Source organism: Sus scrofa, chromosome X (genome assembly GCF_000003025.6).
Source record: "Sus scrofa isolate TJ Tabasco breed Duroc chromosome X, Sscrofa11.1, whole genome shotgun sequence".
Classification (NCBI taxonomy): Eukaryota; Metazoa; Chordata; class Mammalia; order Artiodactyla; family Suidae; genus Sus; species Sus scrofa.
The window spans coordinates 506,283-530,157 of NC_010461.5; the positions used below are offsets into that span (position 1 = coordinate 506,283).

The following is a 23,875-nucleotide window of genomic DNA, read 5'->3' on the forward strand; positions in this document are numbered from 1 at the left end:
GGAGGAGGGTGGGCAGAGGGTGGGAGCAGCACTGCATGGGAACTATGGGAAGGAGTGTGTGTTTTATCCTAAGAGCAGCAGGAAGCCAGTTTGATGGTGGGGGCGGGGGCAGGACTAGGTGCTTCTCCTCAACATGGGTTCTGACACCTGCCCTGTGGGGGGCTGACTGAAGGGAAGGGAGACCCCAAGGCTGCAGAACAACCTGCCCAGAGTGCCCCACTTCTCTCCTTAGAGGCAGAAGAAAGGGATTCGACCCAGGCTGATGGCTGTGAGGATGGAGACGATCAGAGAGACCCCAGGACGGCGCTGAGGACGGGGTCCGAGTGGGGCTTGGGGATGGGGGTGAAAAAGAAAAAGAAACCTCCCTTATGTTGATTCAAACGCTACTTTCTTGCAACCTCTACATCTCAGTCGTGGTCTGCTTGTTTGCTTGGTGGGTGGGCTGCTTCTCTGGATCCATACAGAACACCTGCCTCCCGCATCTCAAGCGAAATACCTCATAGCCGCCCCAGACTGCTTTTCCCAGCATCCTCGAATAGGTCCCGTAGGATGTGGAGGCACAGAAACCCTACTTTAGCTGTAACACCAGATTGAAAAGAAGATTCCAGACATCCACCCTCCGCCACCGTACGGTCCACAACCGACTCAATGACCGTTACTGTGTTTCATAAAGATGCACACCTTTGATTTACACCATGGAGGTGTCTTGACAGGTCAGGCATCATAGTTTTGTCTCACGGATTTTGGAGACGTGATTTCCCCCGACCCAGGACGAAGCCAGCTCGGCAAGGCTGGAGAAAGCAATTTCTCTGGAACGGCACCCTGCCTCTCTGCGCCTCTTACCTTTGGATTTCGCGTCCCATTCCAGAAACCATTTCATCTCACAATCACAGGACCAGGGATTCCCCTGCAGGTAAAGGTTCTCCAGCAGAGGCATATTCTGCAGCAGGCTGGGGGGCAGCGTCTTCAGCTCGTTCTCGGCTAGGTAGAGGTGTCTGATGGTGGAGAGCCGGAAGTGATCCAGGAACGAGAACGTGGAGAACGTGTCTGGGTGCAGCTGGTGAAGCACGTTTCCCTCTAAGTGGAGGAGCCTTAGGGAGGTTAAGCCGCTGAACGCCTGCGGGTGGATAAACTCGATCTTGTTGTGGTCCAAGTGTAGCCTCAGTAAGCTCCAGAGCCCCTGCAGGGTCTGTGCGGTGATCACGCGAAGCTTGTTGTAGCTGAACTTGAAAACCTACCAAGACAGGGAGGGCGGAAGATGCCATTTAGAATTCAAAACAAACGAAAGTGGAAACAACAAAAAAACAACCACCCAAAAAACCCACGACCAGGAACAGAAAGCCCAACAAAGGGCAGCAAAGTCATGACAGTAAGCTTGTTTTTCATGTAAAAAACCAAAACAACAACAAAAAACCACAAAAAACAAAAAACACCACCAGAGTTCCCGTAGTGGTGCAGTGGTTAACAAATCCGACTAGGAACCATGAGGTTTCGGGTTCGATCCCTGGCCTCGCTCAGGGGGTTGGGGATCCGGCGTGGCCGTGAGCTGTGGTGTAGGTTGCAGACACGGCTCAGATCCTGCGTTGCTGTGGCTGTGGTGTAGGCCAGTGGCTCCAGCTCCGATTCACCCCTAGCCTGGGAACCTCCATATGCCACGGGAGCGGCCCAAGAAATGGCAAAAAGACAAAAAAAAAAAAAAAAAAATAAGCAAAAAGCAAAAAAACAAAAAACCAAAATACACCCGGCCACTGCATTCCTCATGGGGAGCGTTACATCAGTTCCCTTCTTCGTGACACATCCTACAGGTGCCCTGAGCACGGGTCACACATGCCCGTGTTTACCTGGAGCGAGATGAGGTCTCTTAAAGCCCCGTCGGGGATGCTTTGAATTTCATTGCCGTGAATCATAAGCAGCTCCAACTTGGTCAGCCCTGCCAACGAGGTTTCCGACAAAGCCTGGATGCTGTTAAACCTAGACAGTAAATAACAGGGATGAGAAACTGTGAATCCTGCATCCCATCTGGGGAGGATTTCCCAGCCTGCCCCAGGGTGGGAGGGGGGGAGAAACAACGGAGCCAAAGGTTGCTTCTGAGGTTGTTCTGGCGCCAGACCCCAAGGGTAGTCCCCTCTGTCTCCTCTGAAGGTTGCCCAGGAACGGACCCGTTTTTCTTAGCCATCGTTCCACGGCGGTGCGTTCCTTGAGAATTCTGACTTCTCGAGGATATGCATGTGGTCAGAGGCTATTTGGGGAGAGACATGGAGATTTCAACTCTTAATAGGATGCTGGGTGAACCCGGCCCCTCTCTGGAAATTCCTCTTGGAACTGGAGAGCCTAACAAAGCTGCACGGCCAGCGCCAATGGGCAAAACCAGGGGCATCAGAGGTGGCCGTGCATGTAAGACAAGAGAGACCTTCTCTGTGCCAAGGGACCAGATTACAAGGCGGACAGCTGAACGCAGACGCCCCTAATGCACAGAAACACCTTCCTTCCCATTTCTGATGGGTGACCGACGTTACGGTCAACGTTCTGGTGTGTTTTGGGTTTTCTTTGTGCAAAGACGTTGGTAAACATGCTTCTCTGACTGGGGTGGCAGCTCCTCACTGCTCCGTGGCTGGTGGGACCAAGGACTCCCCAACGTTAACCCCCGAAGAACCAATTAGGAGAGGACGAGTGGAGAGGCCAGGGGGAGGAGGCAGGTCTTGAGATGGAAGAGGCGGAGGGCGGGGGGCAAAGCCTTCGTTTCTAAGATGGATTTGGAAAGAGGTTCCTGTTCCTCAGCCCCTTTTTGGTCAAGGTGTGCCCCCAGAGTTTCCTCTCCTGAAATGTTTTTGTCACCCCCGGTTCTCCCTGCCAACGATCCTGGCGGATGCTGAGGTAGAGAGAGGCAGGTAAGGAGGAAGGCTGGGGCCAAGGAGCGTCCTTGCTGGGATTCCCTCCACACCTGAGGACATCGCCTCCATGTCCTGGACGTGGGAGAGGGGAGCTGAGGAGCTCAGGAACCCATCTTTCTACATCATGTCCTTGGTGCTTGCGAGACGCATCAGAGAGAGAGAGACAGAGACAGAGAGAGAGAGAGGGCAGTTGCACGGGTTGGTGATGTCAGAGCCAGGCATGGGGGGACTTTTCTGGGAGAGACAAAAGCCCAGGGAATGGCCTGAATGCCAAGTGCACTCAGGGTGCTCCTCCCTCTCTACACCCGTGGGGGGTGGGTCACTGCTCCCCGCAACCGTCTAAGAAGCAGCAGAGAGATGGGGAAATTCAGGTGGCAGTCGAGGAGAAGGATTTGACTGGGAGAGTGAAATGACCCAGCGTGTAGAGCCTCGCTGGGTACTTAATGAGTTACCAGCCTGCATTTCAGAGCAGCTTCCTTCATCTGTTGATTCGAAATCACAGTGCAGAACCATCCAAAGGAAATGCTTTCTTTTTTTTTTTTTTTTTTTTTTTTTTTTTTGCTTTTTCGGGCTGCACCTGCGGCATATGCAAATCCCCAGGCTAGGGGTGGAATCGGAGCTGCACCTGCTGGCCTACACCACAATCACGGCAACATCAGATCTGAGATGCATCTGTGACCTGCACCACAACTCGAGGCAATGCCGGATCCTGAACCCACTGAGCGAGGCCGGGGATCGAACCCGCGTCCTCATGGACAGTCGGGTTCGTAGTCCGCTGAGCCACTGTGGGAACTGCCATGAGAGGCTTTCTTAATAGCAGAAATATGTGACCATTTTGCCACATATACACATACCCAGTGATTATGTTCTGCTCCTGAAACTCACATAATGATCTATGTCAATAAAAAAGAAGGAAAAAAAAAATCAGTGTATGTAAGACTGCTTCATGGATGTCTGTTAGCATCTCAAGCAAAACATATAAAAAAAAAAAAAAACCCTTATGGACATTAGGGAAATTCTAAAAAAATGTCACCAAAACTCGTCTTTTAGTCAAAGGAAGAAAAAAATCTTTCAAGGTTTATACATCACACATGAAGCAGATGATTGCTTATTGTACTCAGAAAGAGATGGAAAGTAATTTTTTAAAAAAGCTCAGGAGTTCCCACTGTGGCTCAGTCATAACGAGCCCAACTAGGATCCATGAGGTCGCAGGTTTGATCCCCGGCCTCGGTCAGTGGGCTAAGGATCCGGTGTTGCTGAGAGCTAGGGTGCAGGTGGCAGTCACGGCTCCGATCCTGCGTTGCTGTGGCTGTGGCATCGGACAGCAGAGGCTGTTCCAATGCCACCCCTAGCCTGGGAACGTCCATATGCCGAGGGTGCGTCCCTAAAAAGCTAAAAAGAAAGAAAGAAAAAATAAAAATAACAACAACAACAACAAAAAGCTTTGAGGCTGTCCAAGCAGGAAAGAACGGATCTTTCTGTCAATCCTGAGTGACAACCCTAAAACCATCTGCCTGGGACTGAAACGTTTCATTAGCGCTCTGCCAAGACTCCCTCATTCCTCGAGGATTTCCAGCTCTTTCGAGACTGAAAAGACAACTCAGACCCCGATTTTTTTTTTAAAACCTCTCTGAGACATTGCTCCTGTTTTTATATTTTCTTTTCTTCCCCCCTCACAAAATGCACAATATCAGCCTCGTGATCCACTTCAAGGGTGGGTTCCAGAAACTTCCTGCGAAATGCTGAGAAGGCTGTTAAACATGGCACATTGAATCATGTGACCGATTGAGCCAGACGGTACTCATACAGGTTGGTGCAGTGAAGTTATTCCCGATTTGTTTTTTCTTTATCTTTAAATGGCACAAACCGGAGTTCCCGTGGTGGCTCAGCCGTTAACGAACGCAACTAGCATCCACGAGCCCTTGGGTTCAATCCCTGGCCCCGCTCTGTGGGTTAAGGATCAGCATTCCTGTGAGCTGTGGTGTAGGTTGCAGACATGGCTTGGATCCTGCATGGCTGTGGCTGTGGTGCAGGCTGGCAGCTGCAGCTCCGATTGGACCCTGAGCCTGGGAACCTCCATATGCTGCAGGTGTGGCCCTAGAAAGACAAAAAATATATATATACACAAAACCACCTCAAGATATGATTGGCAGCAGGAGGACAAAGAAACATTTTGATATGGTTTTCATTCTAGGAGCAAAGCTTTTCATTGTCTTTGCCATTCATCGTTTAAAGTGAAGACACCAAAAAACGATGTTCTCAGGGACAAGTTACTTAATTTCCACAGTTACACCAATTTAAAGACGTGTGGAAAAGGAGTTCCCACTGTGGCCCAGTGGCTTAAGATCCCAACTAATATCTATGAGGACGCGGGTTTAATCTCTGGCCTTGCTCAGTGGGTTAAGGATCTGGTGTTGCCACAAGCTGTGGTGTAGGTCACAGACGTGGCTCAGATCCTGTGTTGTTGCAGCTGTGGTATAGACTGGCAGCTGCAGCTCCAGTTCGACCTCTAGCCTGGGAACTTCCATATGCTGCAGGTGCAGCCCTAAAAAGACACCCCCCCAAAAAAAAAGTTGGGTGGAAGAAAATCAGCCCAGCAACTGCTAATGAGATGCAAACAGCTCTGCAAACAAAACCTAGTTTATAGCTCTTGCAAGTCTAGAGCCATCACACAGTTTACTGTGTAGGGAAAATGCATGCGGCTTCTTCCTAAAGCCGGACCGCCCAGACCCCAACATGCAACAGGTGGCTTCGGAGGCAGGACACACTGGCAAAAGCAGTTCTTCTGCAGCATCCTCTTTCCCATACTTTCCAGGGGGCTCCCCTAAGGGCTGTCTCACTGCACCCCTCATTCTGTACCCAGCCAAGCGGGGGGACAGCCTGCTGCAAAGAGCTCACGAAAGCCATCGTGCTTAGACAGACCCATTCTGCACCCCAGGACGTGTGAGAACAGAGAGAAACCACAGATGAATTCCATTCTCCTTTCTCCAAAGCCATCTGATTCTGATTCAAATCCGCTCCAGCTCCCCCCTTTCTATGAAAACTGGAAGCCTGTAAAAAGGAAACGGGTTCAAAAGCTGTACAAAGATACAAATTTATTTTAAGAAGGAAACTGCGCCTCTTCCCTGTCCTGGCAAAGCCAAATTCTTTTCCCTGTGGAGCGATCATCATTGGGGTTAGATTTTCAGAGAGTCATATCGTAACGTTTGCCAAGATTTTTTTTTGGAGAAAGCTCGTTCATGGTCTGTTACAACAGATTCGTGAAGTTTTTATCTTAGTGTCTTATCTTTTCTTTTATTCGACTAATGGACTTTCTCATCAGTAAGTGCAATTGGGATTAGCAGGGGCAAGCTGTTATACACAGAATCCATAAACAACAAGACCCTCCTGTACCAAACAGGGAACTATAGTCAATATCCTGTGATAAACCATCATGGAAAAGAATCTGACACAGTGTGTATGTGTGTGTGTGTGTGTGTGTGTGTGTTTCTATGTGTGTGTGTGTGTGTGTTTCTATGTGTGTGTGTGTGTGTGTGTGTGTGTGTGTGTGTGTTTAACGGAGTCACTTGGCCGTGCAGCGGACATTAACTCAACATTGTAAATCGACTCTCCATCAATAAAAGTTAAAATAAATGTAACAATTTTTGGAGCTCTGGACTCGAAGATGTCAAAGCCTATTTACAATTCTTTGTGCACTGACTCAAGGTTGGCCATTTCGTCTTATGAACATGACCCCCCAGGGGCTCCTCATCCAGACCTGAGGAATTTTGGCATCTTGTAGATGGGAGAAAGCAGCTAAGATATCCTGCCAGAGCAGCACCAGTGATGTCCTATTCAAACTAAACGAAGGAAGAGTTTACAATGAACATTGCCCATAGGTACCTGTGATGCAACACAACTAACTCTGAGGTATAGAAAGCAGAGATGTGTATAAAATGAAATTAAGATATAAAAATTCTACCTGACCTGCGGCATTCAAAAGACTCTTAGAAAAGATGGTGGAGTTCCCTGGTGGCTCGGCAGGTTAAGGATCCGGCATCATCACTGCTGTGGCTCAGGTTCCATCTCTGGCTGGGGGAACTTCCTCATGCCGGAAATGAGGCCAAAAGCTCCTCCCCCAAAAACAAACGAAAAGAGATTGATATTTTAAACAGGCAAAATCTGAAAGAACTCGCATCTCATTCAGGCACCTGAGAGGGTCAGAGATGTCCCATGTAGTCTTTCTATTATTCTGTAAGTTTCTCAAGTCTAAATACTATTAGTATATTTGTGTGTCTGTCTTATGTAGCTGTGTCTATGATATATTCAAGCACTGCTGTCAAAGATTTATCGAGGAACTAACGCAGTCCTCGATGGCTTGTTATTAAGCCTTGTGATGGATCCGTGCAGACCACAGCCCCGGAGGACCCCCCGTTTAGTATGTTCCAAACGTCGCCTCGAGCTGCCAGCCCATGGCACACACAGGAATACAGTCGCAGCTGTCGATGCACAGACACAGCCAAACAACCAAATAGACGCGCCTGCATGCAAGGAGGCTGAAATGGCTCAGAAAGAATTCGGTACGAACCCCAAATTGATTCTTTCCACATGTTTAGAAATCCCAGCGGGCACGGAGGCCAACGAACGGAACGTGCAGTGCACCTCGCTGGGCACGTAGCAGGCACAGGGGTGCGGACAGGCCAGCCCGGCACGCGGGTGTCCCCAGACCAGGATCAGCACCACGGAGAGGGCTCGCCACGGCACCCGCGCTGGCATCTTGTCAGGGTGCGTGCGCCCAGGACACCTGTTGTGGAACCACAAAAGGAGATGTCAGATAACCCTTCCTTATTTCCAGCAGCTGTCACACGAACGGTGCTTCTCAGTGTCAAGCTTCCCAAAACATCACCAGGTCTATTTGAGGGACCCAAACCATGTGCGTGGAGAAACACAAAACGTAGTTTAAAAGATCTTTCGCCATTAACTTTAACCATTACGATACAAAACAAACATCACTGTATGGGATTGGGTCACTCTGCTGTCCAAAAGATATTGCAGGAACATCGTAAATCAACTAAAGTTTAACTTAAAAAAAAAGATAAAGTAAATGGAAAATAAACATCGCTCTGGACTTGGAAACTGTGATTTGGAATTCCCTGTTGTGAGGGAAGGTATGACATACGCAGGCTCACAGACACACCCACAAAAATACAAAATATGAAGATATTTAACTATATATATGCATAAATGTATATACACACAAATATACAAATATAGTTTGTGCAAATATAGACTTGTATAAATGCATATGTACACACACAAATATACAGATAGATATGCAAATACGTATAGTTGTATAAATGTCTATGCACACAGATATTCAAATATATACGTGGAAATATAGACTTGCATTCATGTATATGTGCACATATAAATATACAAATATACATGCCGATATGTGTGTATAAATGTATACACACACAAACATACACATATATATGCAAATATACTCGTATAAATGCGCATACACAAATACACAAATATATATGCAAATATAGACGTGTATTCACATATATATACATATACAAATGTATTTGTACATATGCATACATATATTTGTCTTTATATGTATATACAGAGGACAGATATATTTACGTTTCTATCATAAAATAAATAACAAAAATACATGTTCTGTATCCCCCTCCAAATGTTCATTCTGAGTCATTAAATATTGAAGGTACCTGAATAAAAAGCTTCTCAAGAAGCTTGCAATTATCAGAAGTATTTCCTTCTTCGAATGACCTTTCTTAAAGTGTTAGTGAGAGCTCCCTGAAGCGCTGGCAGAGGCGTCCACTAAAGTGACATGTATTCCATTTGGGGTGGATGTGTTTATCACCCCGCATGTTTTTTTCCCTTGGACGAGCCAAAATGTGGAGGAGATGCAGCATCCCCCCTTATCAGCCAGGAAACTGGGGGCGGGGGTACCTCTGCCATCAGATAAAAATCTGCCATTAGATAGAGAAAAGGAATCGCCTGATGAAGACTATTCAGGCAAACCAGAAAGATCAGTGAGACAGACAGACAGACAGACAGACAGACAGAAAGAAAGGAGAAAGAGAGAGGGAGGGAAGGAAGGAAGGGAAGAGGGAGGAAGGGAGCAAATGTTCAGATAAATATTAGGTTGCATCAGCGACCTCCTTTAGAATGTCAATGATTATTTTTGCACGCATGGGTCATGCCTTCAGCAGCTCATGTTTTTCTCAACTGTTGCATGAAGTTTCTTTACCCATAAGTCCCACCTAAGGACAGTAACAGGCACAGTGGAGAACCGCGCCTCTGCAGCTGGTCCCTGCGCTGGGCACGTCCTAACCTCTGATCATAAGCGCTGCATCCGCTCACATGCCCACAGGAACATCCCACATCCCCCAGCTCTTCCATCCCTCACAGGACTTCGACACAGAGAGGCTCTTAAGCCTGAACGCGTCTTCCCTTTCAGCGAGCGGCTCGGAAAGAGCTGACGGTGCAGGCAGCTTTGCAAAAAGCAAGTTCAGGCTCCTCCTCCGCGCCCTGGAACGAACCGGCTCCCGCAGCTTTGCCGAGAGCCCGTTTCCGCGCTCGCCTGAGCCCACGCCCCCCGCGCTCCCGCCTGCCCGCTCGACCTCCGCCCAGGGCTTCCCGGCCCGCGCCCCGGGCCCGCAGGCCGTCCTGGCCCCAGAGTCCCGAAGCTTCCTCTCCAGCCACGCTCTGCGTCCCGCTTTCCACCCAGGTCCTCCGAGAAGGCCGCAGGAACGCGCCCCAGGGAACCCTAGTGCCCAGGCCTCCAGGGACACCGCCCTGAGCCCGCAGGACCGCCGGGCACGCCTGGCGAGCTCCGGGGAGCTGGGCGTTCCTCCCGCCGGCGGTGACAACCTGGAGCAGCCGGGCGCGCGGCCCTGCGCCCCTGGCCGGCTTCCAGCGCCCGGCGGGGCCGCGCGCTGCATTCCGAGTTTTCCCCGAGGCCTGAGACCCGGCTACCGGAGGACGCCTCTACCAGATGCTCGCTTATCCAGCTTCCGCGCGGCTCGGCCTCCCGGCGGGCTTGCCCTGTGCCCCTGGCCAGGGCAAGCGGAGGAGGCGGGAAGGAGAGTTTTAGGACCGGGAGTTGGGGGAGTTTAAGAGGAAGCCCCGCAACGGTGCTTCCCCCACCCCACACCCCAAGCCAGCGCGCACTGGGTTTCACTTGGGGGTCCCGTGGGTGGCTCCCTGGAAACCAGGGGTGGATGGGGGAGAGGAAGCAGGGGAGAGGGAGGAAGGAGAAGGGTTGCGGGTTCCTTGGATCTACTTAACGCATCTTCCTGCAAGATCCCGTCCCCTCTGTCCTGGAGGGTGGCGGGCCGCTTAGTACAGCGCCCAGGAACAGTTCCATATGCCTCTTTGCCCTCGCCGCCCAGTCTCCCCAAACCAACCCAGTTTGCCCCTCGGCCGCCGCCCACTCTCTTACCCCCGTGCAGACAGAGCCAGCTCCCCGCGAGCGTCCAGGCCGCCGTCGGTCCTCACCTGTCCTTATGAAGCCGCGACACACGCGAGCGGTGCGCCCAGAGCGTCTGCGGGGCCGGGGCGCGCGAGTCACCGCCGGGGGTCCGCCGGGGCCATGCCCTTCCCGGGGCCGGGGGCGAGGCAGCGCGGCTTCCCAGTGCGGCACGGCGAGCCGGAGCCCTTTTATTCCCGTCGCCGAGAGACTTCCCCGCGTGCACGCCTCGGCCCACCCCCACTCTGCCCCACCCCGGGGAGCGGGGCGCGGGCCCCAGCCCAGGGACCCTGGCCGCGCGCTCGGCGCTCAGCCCTCCTCTCTGCTCTTCATGGCGCCGCGTCGCGAGTGGGCCCTCCTCGCCCACTCCGGCGGGAAGGCCGGCAGGGCCCTAGGGCGCGCGGTTTGGGGAAGGAGAGTTCCGGGTCCGAGATGAACTCGGGGACCCGAGGGAGGGGGGAGAAACTGGGGGCGCGGCGCGAGCTGCACCCCAAAGGACGCACCCGGAGCGCCCTTCCCAGCAGAGCTGGGAACGGTCTCTTTCCTTTCGGGGGAAGTGGGAAGCCCAGAGTTTGCAGGGCCCCGGGCGGGATGGGGTTTGCTCCCGCGGCGCCTCGGAAGCCGTGTGCTGGCAGGAGCCGCTGCGCCGGGCCGGCACCCCCGAGCTGCAGGCGCTGCTGCCACGTGAGCCCACGGCCACGCCCTCCCGCCCCTGCCCCGGCTCCTGGCCGCCAGCCTCCCTCCGCCTGCCAGAAGCCTCCTGCCAAAAAAAGGTGGAAGGCTCCCCTCCCGTTTGGAGAGCCTGAGGGGGCTGGGCCGGGACCAGCACTTTGGGGAGCCCCGTGGTGCCCGGCTGGGGCAAGTGAGAAGCGGCCAGCGGAGAGGGCGACAAACAAGCCGGAGAAGACGGCGTGACCTCGCGCAGAAGCAGAGGAAGTATTCCGGCTTCCAGGAGGAATCTGACCTGGGATAGAAGGGTCCTTGCGGAGTCAGGTGGGGCTGTCAGCGCCGCCCACCTGGGAGGAAAGGGCAGGGCTGAGAAAGGCTGCGTAAAACCTAAGAGTGAAGGGAAAAACGGGGGAGTGCGGGCCTCCTGGAGGGGAACATTCCAGGTGCCCTGCCTGAGCCTGGCTCCTGGCCAGGGTCTGCTCGATATCCAGGAATGAACCTTACCATACGTCGTGTCTGATGCCCCGAGTATGGACTGGCTCCGTTTCTCCTAAGAAGTGTCCAGGAAACCCTCAGGGCTTTCATCCAAGGGGGAGGCTCCGTGTCCAGATGGCAGATTGAAGCTGCTTCCTAAGTTATAGTGTCACAACAGGACCCCCAGCATCTCTCCTCGTGAGCCAGCGTGTTGACAATATGTGTGCCAGGGACTGGCGGGTACCCCCTCTATTATTCACATGTGGGAGAGCAGTCGTCCCCAGGGTGATGGTATTAGGAAGTGATGCCTTGGGGACGGGATGAGGCTGAGATGAGGTCAGGAGTGTGGGGCCCCCCTGATGGGCTGAAGGTCCTTGTGAAACCAGGAGGAGAGACCCAGGCTCCCCCTCTCCTCTCCACCAAGCAGGGACACCCCGAGAAGGGGGCCGCCTGCACATCAGGCAGAGAGTTCTCACCAGAAGCTACATCTCAGTCTCAGACTTCCGGTCTGCAGCAGGGTGAGACATACACGCCTGCGGGGTCAGCCTCAAGTCTGGGGGAGTCTGCGTCCGCAGCCCAAGCTCAGACAATGGACTGCATCCTCACGTCCTGCTGCACGGGGTCTTTGATCTACAAAGGACAGAACACCGGTTAGGACAGAAATAGACTTCGGTTAGGGCGCCTGTCAGGGCAGGAATATGTATGTTAGGACGTCTGTTCTGAAATACATAAATCGACATGCAACTCTTGCATTTGGGGGATAAGCAGCGAGGTCCTGAGGCCCTGCTGTCCAGCACAGGGCACTCTAGCCAATCCCTTGGGATGGAACATGAGGGAAGATAATAGGAGACAAACAGAGGATGTAGGTATCACTCGGTCACTTCGCTGCACAGCAGAAATGGACAGAACATTGTAAATGAACCAACCATAATTAAAAATTTTTTAAAGAAATAAATCTACATAGTACCTAATGGTACCATTCCTTGTGCCACAACACCTGTCGGCAGAGATGTATTTCCAGCCCTACCCACTGATGCCAATTCTCTTGAGTAGCAGATCCATTGAGGCAGAACCTCCTGGACTACAATCTAGCTAACACAATGGACTGCAGTGTCAATTTTTTTATGAATTTTATTTTATCCATAATGGGTGGTTTACAGTGTTCTGTCAATTTTCTACTGTACAGCAAAGAGACACGGTCACACAGACATATATGCATTCTCTTTCTCTCATTAGCCTCCATCATGCTCCATCATCAGTGACTACACATGGTTCGCGGTGCTCAGCAGCAGGATCTCATTGCTTATCCACTCCAAAGGCGATCGTTTGCATCTGTGAACCCCAGATTCCCAGACAGACGGCATCATCCATTTTTGCTTATTGGGATCTTTGACCTACCATGGACATGTTAGGGCAGAAATACATTTGTTACTGGCCCAGTGGTACTGTCACCTGTGCAACAACACCTGTCGGCAGAGATGGCCCTGTAAGCAAGCTGACGGCACACAGGTGACATGGGGAAAAGACTTCGCTGAGATGGGTCTGGCCCTCGGCTCCCACTGTCCAGGTACCCTAGACCAGAGAAGAACATTAGCCTTTTCTGAAAGTGGCTTTTCCAGAGATAACGGGAGGCCACTGATGCCCACCCGTCAGAGGTATGGGGTCCACAGGACGGCAATCCCGTTTGCAAAGCGCAGGACGCAGGACCTGCGTTGTACCTGCAGGCGCTGCACTGGATCTATTTAACCTACTCTTCTTTCTTTTCACTCCATTCCCTCCCCATGCACCCTCTTCTCCAGTTTCACCCCCAGGCAGGACCTCTGGGGTCAGGGAGGCTGCTTCTTGCTTGAGCTGAAGTTCTGAAAGCCTCTGCCTCTTGAATGGGGGAGAAGGGGGTGGTCTCGTGGTCTGAGGGCAGCTGTGCCTGACCACGGAATGACGTGGTCCTGTGCCTAACGGGGTCCGTGAAAGGAAGGTCCGAGTCACGTGACTGCAAGCCTGGCGGCTGCCCAGCCTCCAGAATCAGAAGGCGTGCTGACCCTAAATTTTCTAGGATGACTGGAGAGGAGGAAAAGAAACCAAAGGGGGGAAAAAAAAAGTCTGCACAGGAAATGTCTCCTTGCATAGCTGGGAAATCCCAGGGGTGGAATAGTTGCTAGTGGGGGTGGATTTTATTTGCGCAGAAACAGACTTTTCGGACCATTCCCTGTTAAATTGGCCCCCACCCCCGTGTCTGTCTAGGGTAACCCTTCGAGAAGAAGACAGGTTACTGAAAAGCTCTCTGAAAGTGAGGGGGTGGGGGTTGGATTGGTTTGGTTTTGCACTGTTCTTTTACAGCAAAGTCACTGGAAGTCTCCTGTTGCATTTGCTAAAACGCTTCCAGATTTTCTTTACAGCAGATTTTTAAGTAGAACAAAAAAATAAGTCGTGCACTTCAGAGGAACTCCCCAGATCTCCCAAGCATGCTGGAGTTATTTCTGCAAAAGAGGCTGGAGCAAATCCTGCTCAGCAGAAGGCAGGGTAGCCCCCGACAGGAAAAGCAGCGCTTACAGACGTGAACTCGGGCTGACCCGTTGTGGGGGGACTCGCTGAAAGGGAGTTCTTGGCAAGTTGGGAGCTGTTTCTCCACCACTGCCCCTTCCTGAGCCAGAAGCTTCTAGAACAAAGAAAGTCACAGTTCTTTCTCTCTGGGTCTTCAAATTCCGTTTGGGAGAAAACCAACGCCCTGGGGCGGTGGGGGGTGGGGGGACAGGGAGTAAGATGATGAGACTTCAGCTCCCCGTCTCTGGACCACAGGGCGTTCAGCAGATGGGGTGAACTGCCTGCAGGCAGAGCTCCCTTCAGAGACCTCGGCTCAGAAAGCAAGACCCGTCTCCCGTTCCAAAATAAAAATAACCAACGGTTTCCGCCACAGCAGGAACACATTCAATCCAGAAAATGAGATATTCTATGACAGTGACTATTCCAAATCCTACAAAGGATCAAGACACATTTTGGTTTCTTTTGAAGAGGCATTTTTCACCTACGTTTATGCTGATTTTATGCCCTGCGGGCACGCGGTGTCTAGAAGGAGAGACCTAGTAACTTCTGAAGGACTATTTTTTAACTTTACTTTTATTAATTAGCGTGTAGCTGATGTGCAGGGTTGTGTCCATTTCTGCTGCACAGCAGTGACCCAGACACACACATCTATACACATTCTTTTTCTCATATTCTCCTTCCTTCTGCTCTGTCCCAAGAGACTGGACAGAGGTCCCTGTGCTGGACAGCAGGACCTCATGGCTTCTCCATTCTCAATGTCATAGTTTGCATCTATGAACCCCAACCTCCCCGCCCAGTCCACTGCCTCCCCCCCGCCTCCCCCCTACAAAACAGAAACAGACTCTACGGGTCATTAAAAGCAACTTCTGATCTAAGAAGACTGGGGACACCCAGCCCTTGTCATGTGCCTACTGGCCGTTTGGATTCGTTCTTTGCAGAAATGTCTTTTCAAGTCCTTTGCCCATTTTTGAATCCAGCATTTTAAGTCAAAATCACCAGCTTTGAGGCCTCCGCCATTGTTTTGTGTTTGTTATTGTTGAGTTGAAGTTTGAGGTGCCCTATGGCTATGAATCCCTTATCAAGCTAGAGGATAGGCAAATATTTTCTCCCATTGTGAGGATTGCATTTTTATCTGTTGATATTGTTTTCTCTCTCTCTCCCTCCCTCCTTTCCTTCCTTCATTTCTTTCTTTTGCTACACCCTAGGCATGTGGAAGTTCCTGGACCAGGAACTGAACCCATGCTACAGCAACAACCCTGAGCCACTGCAGTGACAATGCCAGATGCTTTACAAGAGAACTCGCAATGCTGTCTTTTTTTTTTTTTTTTTGTCTTTTTGCCTTTTCTAGGGCCACTCCCGCGGCACATGGAGGTTCCCAGGCTAGGGGTCTAATCAGAGCTATAGCCACCAGCCTACACCACAGCCTGACTTTACCTTCAAACGTCCTTTCCTTCAAAGTACTTCACTGGGTCTCTCGCTGCAAATTAGGTGACGTCACTGATGTGGGAGATAGGGCGTGCATTTAACAACGGAAAGCGAGTTCTTCCTGCTGCCAGTCCTCCAGACGGCACTAAGGGCACGTGACCTGGGATCTGCGGACGGGAGGTCCGTGGTCTCAACAAACCACCCATCTTCTGCCACCTGCCCTGCAAGTTATCTCAGAGGAGCTGACTTTGTTTCCTTAGCTGGATACCCTGTATCCTTAAGTGACACGCCTCCGGCAGTGATATTATATAACAGTCTTCCAGGAGAGACTAAACTTCTCATGCCTGTGAAGTGAGTCAAAAGCCAGTAACATGTTTATACAGAAACTTCCACCCTGGGGCCCACACACCTATTAAACACCTGGAAAATTACATAGAGATACTGTGTATTTTTGAAGGAATGCAGAGAACAATGTACATACTTTCCAAGGATAAAAACAAGAGTCTGGGTATAGAATCTAGGGGCCAAGTTCATTGCAAAGGAAAATGCTGTTGCAATAACGAGACTAACCTTGGAGGAGTTCCCCGTCATGGCTCAGTGGAAACAAACTCAACCAGCATCCATGAGGATGCAGGTTCGATCCCTGGCCTCGCTCAGTGGGTTAAGGATCTGGGGTTGCCATGAGCTGTGGTGTAGGTCACAGATACGGCTCAGATCCTGCGTCGCCGTGGCTGTGGTGTAGCCCGGCAGCTGCAGCTCCAATTCGACCCCTAGCCTTGGGAACCTCCATATGCTGCAGGTGTGGACATAAAAAGTGGGGAAAAAGAAAAAAAAGATAATCTTGATGGAGGAAAAAATGGAATCCAGAGAAAGTCAGATGATCTGGAAGTGGCTGGAAGACTTATATAACAAGAGGAAAAGAGGAGTTCCCATTGTGGCGTGGCAGGTTAAGAACCCGACTTAGTGTCCGTGAGGATGCGGGTTCCATCCTGGCCTCACTCAGTGGGTTAAGGATCTGGCACTGCCATACGCGAGTTGGATCCTGCGTTGCTGTGGCCAAAAAAGGCCAACAAAATAAAAACACACAAAAAGGGCTTAACTCACAATGGCTGTTTTCAGGAATGACAGGGAAAATGGTTTACTGTGCTTTGAAAGGAAATAAAATCTATTGGTTTGGCGGGGGGGTACAGTTTCTGATTCGTTTGCAGAGCCCCGATCTCATTTTACCACCTCCTCAATGGCTAAACTCATTCCATATCATCCTTGTCAAGGGCCTGGCCGGACGGAATAAATGGAGCCCTGCCACCCCCCCCGTGAATGGGTGACGATGCTTTTGGAGACAAACCCAAATCCATCGCAGGCAGCCCCACATCCATCTCTTTGTAATTATCCTGGTCACAGGTATGCCTCGAGGGCACATGAAAGATACCTGTGGCATTTTATCTCCATGGCAGCCCTTTAAATATAAAAAACCAAACCAAACCAAAAAAATCCTCCCTGTGCTCTGTGTGTTTGATTTCCTTTAGCATAAAGACATGACCCTGCCTGTCCTGCTTAAAAGCCTGCTCCCCGTCTTTGCTTTTCTATATCCTTTCAAAGAAGAGCATGGTTCCCTCACGGGCACCCAGGCGGGCTCGGGTAAGGAAGAGGATTGAATCTACACGTCAGCTGATGGAGCTGAGGATCATAGGATGTCCTGGGATCCGAGCAGGTGTTTCTTATTTTTATTTTTTATCAGCGTATAGTTGAGGTATGATGTTTTGTCCATGTCTGCTGCACAGGATAGCGACCCAGGCACACATAGATATCCATTCCCTTTCTCATAGTCTCGTCCATCACCGTCTATTCCAGGAGCCTGGCTCGAGTTCCCTGTGCTGGACCACAGGACCTCATTGCCTATCCATTCTCAATGTCCTAGTTGGGCAGGCGGTTCTTAAGACGGATTCACACTAAATCAGTTGTAGGTATTTGCAGAAGGCTTTAGAGGCACGTAGTAATCCTGCCCACCCCGTGTAGAGATGGGAAACCCTGCAGAGGATGGAGTCAGGACACCTGGCCTATTCAGCTGGAACCAACACCATCACAGTGTTACCGCTCAGTAACGTGAGGCCAAGCACTGCAAGGTCGAGTTGGAACAGACAAAGACGTCTTGCAGGGCCAGGCAAGGAGACAGGTGGCTCATACCCCCACACTAAGCCCCCAAACGATCCCCAACTCCTCAAACCACAATTGCAAAGTGTTTTTGAACAGAAGAGAGGGAGGGGCGTGGTTGGTCGTTGCAAACTTCTCCCAGAAAAAATCCTGTGTTGGTGCAGCTGCCCACAGAGGACAGGTCGCATGTCCCCATCAATCTCCAACAAGATACATGCTACACTTCAGAGAGGAGCGAAAGTCCAGCATGTGGGGGAAGGGCTGCCCTGGGAAGTCACCACAGGGTCCTGCTCCATCAGGGTCCCTGTAAAAGGCACTCAGAGCTCAAAGCTGGAAGAAGGACTTGAGATCAGAGAAAACAGGTGGGGATCCTGGGTGGGAGGGAGGGAGGGACCGTGAGCTGAGGGATTTCAGAACAGCTTTGCAAGCTGGAGAGAAGCAGATTCTACCCCAGAGCCTGGAGAAGGAATCAGCCCTGCTCACACTCTGCAACTCTGGTGTCCAGAACAGCAAGAGGAGACGTGCGTGATTTTTAAGCCATGGAGCGAGTGGGTGGCGATGTGTTACAGGCGCCCTAGGAGTCTGATAGAGTAAATTAAGCCTGCGGATCAATGCCCAGTCCAAGGTAAAGCCCCCCCCCCCACCCAACCCCTGCCGCCTCCAGCCCTTTACACCTGCTGGAAACCTCATTTTCCAAATGCCGAATGGTATATGCAGACACCAGCTCTTCAGAGGGGCTCTCCCGGTCCCCTTCTTTACAAGCTTCCCCCACTCCCTTTGGCCTGACTGACTTTTGGCAAGACTTGCGAAGACCTGAATTCGGATTTTATGGCATTGCATCCCTGGGCTCCCTCTGGAATGTGAGGTCAAGGGATTGTCAGCATTCTCAATGCATTTTCCAAGAAAGTGGAACCATCCCTATCTGCTGGGTGAAGAAATGGGCTTGCCTAGAAATGGGTACGACTGTCTTGTAAGAAATGAGGTCGAGGAGTTCCCGCTGTGGCTCAGCGGGTGAAGGACTGGACATAGTGTCCGTTAGGGTTTTGCTCCCTGGTCTTGCTCAGTAGGTTGAGGATCAGGTGTTGCCGTGAGCTGCGGTGTAGGTCACAGAGGCAGCTCGGATCCGCTGTGGCTGTGGCTGTGGTGGAGGCAGGTAGCTACAGCTCCGATTCCGCCCCTAGCCTGGAAACCTCCATATGCCGCGGGAGGTGTGGCTGTAAAAAGAAAAGGAAAAAAAAAAAGAAGTGATGTCTAATCACGGACTGAGAGCTCCATGGGGCTTTCTTAGGAAGAAGGCAGCAGCACATCATTTCTGTTGGATAACCGAGCACCAGGACACCCACCAGCCACACGTGTTTCCTTGGTTCTGAGACCTTAGTCGTGGGCGGAAGCCCCCTGAAGGCGTGGTTCTCAGCCTCAGCTGCTTCCGAAAACACCCAGAGCTGGGGTGCTCCTCAGGGATTCTGACTTCGTTGGTCCCGGGTGTGGTCTGGGCTGCGGGATGCTAGATGGTCCCCAGGTGATGAGAGCATCCTGTGTACGGATGGGGGTACCCAGGGCTCAAGGTAGATATGAAATTACAGAGGGTGTCACCTTGGCTCAGGATGCCATAGGGGGGACCACAAGGGGTCGGGGAAGAAGAAACATCCTGAAAAATAACGTCAAAATACTCACATTTTCCTTCTACAGGGTAAAAAGAACTCCATTTTTAACCTGAGAGAGAGAAGAGAAAGAGAGAGAGAGAGAGTGTGTGTGTGTTTACCCCTTAAGGACTTAAGACTCACTGTACTATCAATTTCTATTTTTTTTTTTTTTGTTTTTGTCTTTTTCAGGCCACAGCTGTGGCATATGGAGGTTCCCAGGCTACGGGTCGAATCAGACCTGTAGCCGCCGGCCTACACCAGAGCCACAGCAACGCGGGATCTGAGCTGCGTCTGCGACCTACACCCCAGCTCACCGCGACGCCGGATCCTCAACCCACAGAGCAAAGCCAGGGATCGAACCCGCAACCTCATGGTTCCTAGTCGGATTCATTTCCACTGCGCCATGATGGGAACACCTCAATTTATACTTCTGAAGTAAGAAATACATACAGTACTCTAGAGGAGAATAGGTCACTTTCTCGTATGTGAATCCAACCTAGTTTTTAGCGGCTGTGCCTTCAGGCAGAAGGGGTTTTGGCAGAGTGTTAATTGTCTGAGGGAGTTGAAGCCCTTCTTACAAGGGAAGGAGTTCGTGTGTGTAGACAGCCTTAACCTATTAGCTCCCCAAGAGAAGGGCCAGTATTCTCCCCATGCCGTTCCATCCTATGGAATGTCTTGCTGTTCCTTGAATGACCAGAAGCCACCTGGAAAATCACGGAATACCCCCAAGAGCCAACAAGCCTTTGGACCCTCAGCCCAGGAAGCCAGTGTCTGCACGTGGTGATGTGCACTATTCAAAGGTAGAGACCGAACAGTGTATGAGAGAGACCACGTGGAAGGGAAAGTTGGGGTGTCCTGGCGGAGCCTCTCGCAAAGGGCCGTCACTGCGGCATCAGTCCTCCTCCCGAGACGCATTAGGGGGACAGACAGGACATATGGAAGAGGAATGTTGCTGCTTCTTGGGAAGCACGCTGACAAATTTCCCTAGACTGTCTCTGAATGCTCCAAGGTCAAGTCCATCTAGGAGGTGGCGGTGGACGTTTGATGGGATGCAAGGGGCGTCGTTTTTAAAAATAAAATTTACTGGAGTAGAGTTGACTTAGAATGTTGGGTTGGTTTCCGGTGAACGGCCAAGTGAATCAGTTTTACATCTATTCGTGCTTTTTCAGATTCTTTTCCCATATAGGGGACCACAGAACACTGGGCAGAGTTCCCTGTGCTGCACAGCAGGTCCTTGATACTCATCTATTTTATAGACAGTCGTGTACATATGTGTCAATCCCAACCCCCTAATTTATCTCTCCCCTCACATTTCTCCTTTCGTAACCATGCATTTGGTTTCAAAATCTTTGAGTCGGTGTCTGTTTTGTAAGTTCTGGTGGATCATTTTTCATTAGATTTGCACATAGAAGGGATCCATGATGTTTGTCTTTCTCTGACTGACTTCACTCAGTAGGATCATCTCTAGTTGTATCCGTGTTGCCGCCAATGGCATGAGTTCATTTCCTTTTCATGGCTGAGTAATATTCCACTGTGCATATGGACCACATCTTCTTTAGGCATTCCTCTGTTGTCGGACATGGAGGTTGTTTGTATGTCTTGGCTAATTGTGACTAGCGCTGCTGTGAACTGTTGGGGGTGCATATGATCTTTTTGAATTACAATTGTCTCCACATGGATGCCCAGGAGGGGGGTTGCTGGATCGTATGGTGGGTCTATGTTCAGTGCTTTCAGGAACCTCCATCCCGTTTGACCTAGGGATTGCACCGATTTACAGTCCCACCCACAGTGTAGACAGGCACAGCCTCTTAAATCCTCCTCCAACTCAAGCCAGTGCTGCTTGCCCAGGTTCCCAAGAAGCCAGCTTGGCTGGAGTCCCTCGGCGTCTTGGGCGTCTTTCCAGCTCTGTCACCCATCTTCAGAGGGAGGGAAGCCACCCGGAGCCAGAGGAGGTGGCAAAGCACTTCTGCCATCAACTCCTGGGGGCAGGGCCTCGGGATTACAGGCTGACCTTGGAGAGATCGCAGGTCCGGTTCCAGACCCCTGCCCCAAAGTGAATCTTTTGGTTTCCCAGTGCGTAGAAGTTATGTTCACCCTACCCCGCGATCTGTTACGTCAGCCATAGCATCATGTCTGAAAAAGCCCAACGTACATATTTCATTTAAAAATGCTTTATTCCTGGAGTTCCCGTTGTGGCTCAGTGATAATGACCCCAACTAGTATCCATGAGGATGCAGGTTCGATCCCTGGCCCCTGCTCAGTGGGTTAAGGATCCAGTGTTGCCACAGCTGGGATGTAGGCTGAAGACGTAGCTTGGATCTGGCATGGCTGTGGCTGGGGCAGAGGCTGGCAGCTGCAGCTCCGATTCAACCCCGAGCCTGAGAACATCAAAATGCTGCGAGTGCAGCCCTAAAAAATAAAAAAAAAAAAAAATGCACTCTCTGCGGAATGCGGTAAGGTGCCGTGCAGTGAGGTCTCCCTCAGAGGGTTGTGCAGGCTGCAGGTGCGGAAGAACTCGTTGCAGGCGCATTCACAAAGGTGTCTTCAAATTGACCCCATTTCTGCTTCGGTTTCGCCTTCCTGCTTCCTGAACTTTCGCTCCCGGTGTTTTCTCCCCGAATGAATGGCTCGCGCCGAAGACTTGGCTTCGGTCGCCACCAGGAGTGGGTCTCTGAGGCATGGGTCCCGACAGAGGGACGTTTCCAACGACCGGGAACAAATGGATGCCTGGGGTTCTTGGAAATGAGCCCAGCGTATTTTTCTAACATCTAGAAAATAACATCATTCCAGTTTTCAATGAATCGTGATTCGGATCTTTCTGGCAGTCTGGTTCTTAACTCGTCCCAGATGAGAGGAATGGAAAGAAAACAGACTGTGGCTGCTGCTTCAGCATCTGAGTTTTAAGCAAGAAAAATATCTGGAGTTCCCGAGGTGGCTCCGTGGGTGAAGGGCCTGACCTACTGTCTGCGAGGATGCGGGTTCCATCCCTGGCACCGCTCAGTGGGTTAAGGATCTGGTGTTGCAGTGGCTGTGGGCTCGACCCCTAAACTTCCGTATGCCACAGGTGCGGCCGTGAAAAAAGAAACAAAGTTATCATTCTCTGCATGATAATGACTGTAAGATAATGTATAGAGTAATTGTTCTATCAAAGTATTATTCTATTGATGACTTATACTATACTATATAACGCAATTTATTAATAATAACAATTATTACATGGTTGTCTTTTGGTGGAAGAATTTCTCTGTTTGCCTCGAAGCTCCCTGTTAAGAGCTGTCCTAACACCCACCCAAAGTCAACCCTGGTAGCTGATGCATGTTTGCTCTCTTCTCTCATCTCTGGGTCACAAAACTAAGAGGCAGTGACAACTCATTAAACCCACAGGAAATAGAGGCTTTTCTTTGAAAGGAGAAATGCAGACCACATATATTTTAAAAAGGCATCTCCATATGTGATATGAACGCATCCATTCTATGCTGCTTTGATCATTTTCAGCCTCGTGCCTTCTGGGTATTTTTAAAAGTATGTCCTTTGCATTGGCAAACTATTAGAGGACCAGCGTTTGGAAAAGAAAAGTGACATGGGTTCAAAAGACTCAAATGTCCTTGACGCTGGCGTCTGAAGTAAACTTTGATGGCCCATAAGCCCTTTGGATCTTTAATTCAACTATATTCAAAAGGGGGAAGAAAGGGGGATTTCTAGAAAGTTTGATTGGAACCATTCTTACAGAGAGCACAGCACAGGAAAAAAAAAATCTGCCATGATTTTATTATATGAAAATATACATTGCTGTGGCTGTGGCTGTGGCATAGGCTGGCAGCTACAGATCCAATTTGACCCCTACCCTGGGAACTTCCAGATGCGGTGGGTGTGCCCCTAAAAAGACCAAAAAAAAAAAAAAAAAGAAAATATACCGTAAATGCAAAACATCTTCACCGAATAATGCAAAAGCTGAATATTCATTACCAGCAAACAGATTAATGGAAAGAATACACCGTGACCTGTGGCACGTCGATGCCTAAGAAAAACAATTTACTAAAGAGAAGCACCTCCTTTCATGACCTTGGCCAAGACCTTGACAATGGCAGCCGTTTAGAGCAAAGGCACATTTTCATTGTCACTATGCAGGTTGATGAAAGAAGCCAAAAGTGGAGGTCAAAAAAAAAAAAAAAGGAATATGATCAGAGGAGACATAAATTGAATGACAGAGGTGGCAACTAGCCAGCGGTTAAGTGGCTCCGTATCTTGGAACAGAAATTCCAAAAGGAAGCCAATTTCCGAATTCAAAACTAAAAGCCATGGCCGATGCAGCATGGCTCCTGTTTTCTCGTTCTTTCTTCTTTGTGAGCTGTGCCTCGTCTCCTGGCTACTGATCATCCGGGAATTTGTGGTCGTAAATTGTTAAACGTATAATTTGTTTCTAAGAGTCCATGGGGTGCTCTGGAATGGGAAGAGATGCTTTCGGGGGGTTTAACTTTGGTTTAGAGGGGGAAAAAAATGTTGAGCTGTTGAAAGACGCTTTCTCAATATTGTTTACTTTGAAAGAGATTGAAGGTTCCTTTCTGGCTCATAATTTACCCTGCGTTAAATTAAAGGGT

The 23,875-nt window shown here is 50.5% G+C and overlaps 1 protein-coding gene across 1 annotated transcript in view; it reads right to left on the bottom strand.

The window, feature by feature from the left end:
• The window catches only part of LOC100519997 (matrix-remodeling-associated protein 5), a 30,934-nt gene extending 19,887 nt beyond the window's left edge, over positions 1-11,047 (bottom strand). Inside the window, 4 exon segments of the mRNA XM_013991051.2 lie at positions 844-1,234; positions 1,842-1,971; positions 7,459-7,674; positions 10,348-11,047. Coding sequence (XP_013846505.2) covers positions 844-1,234; positions 1,842-1,971; positions 7,459-7,646 — 709 coding nt within the window. The 5' untranslated portion in view covers positions 7,647-7,674; positions 10,348-11,047.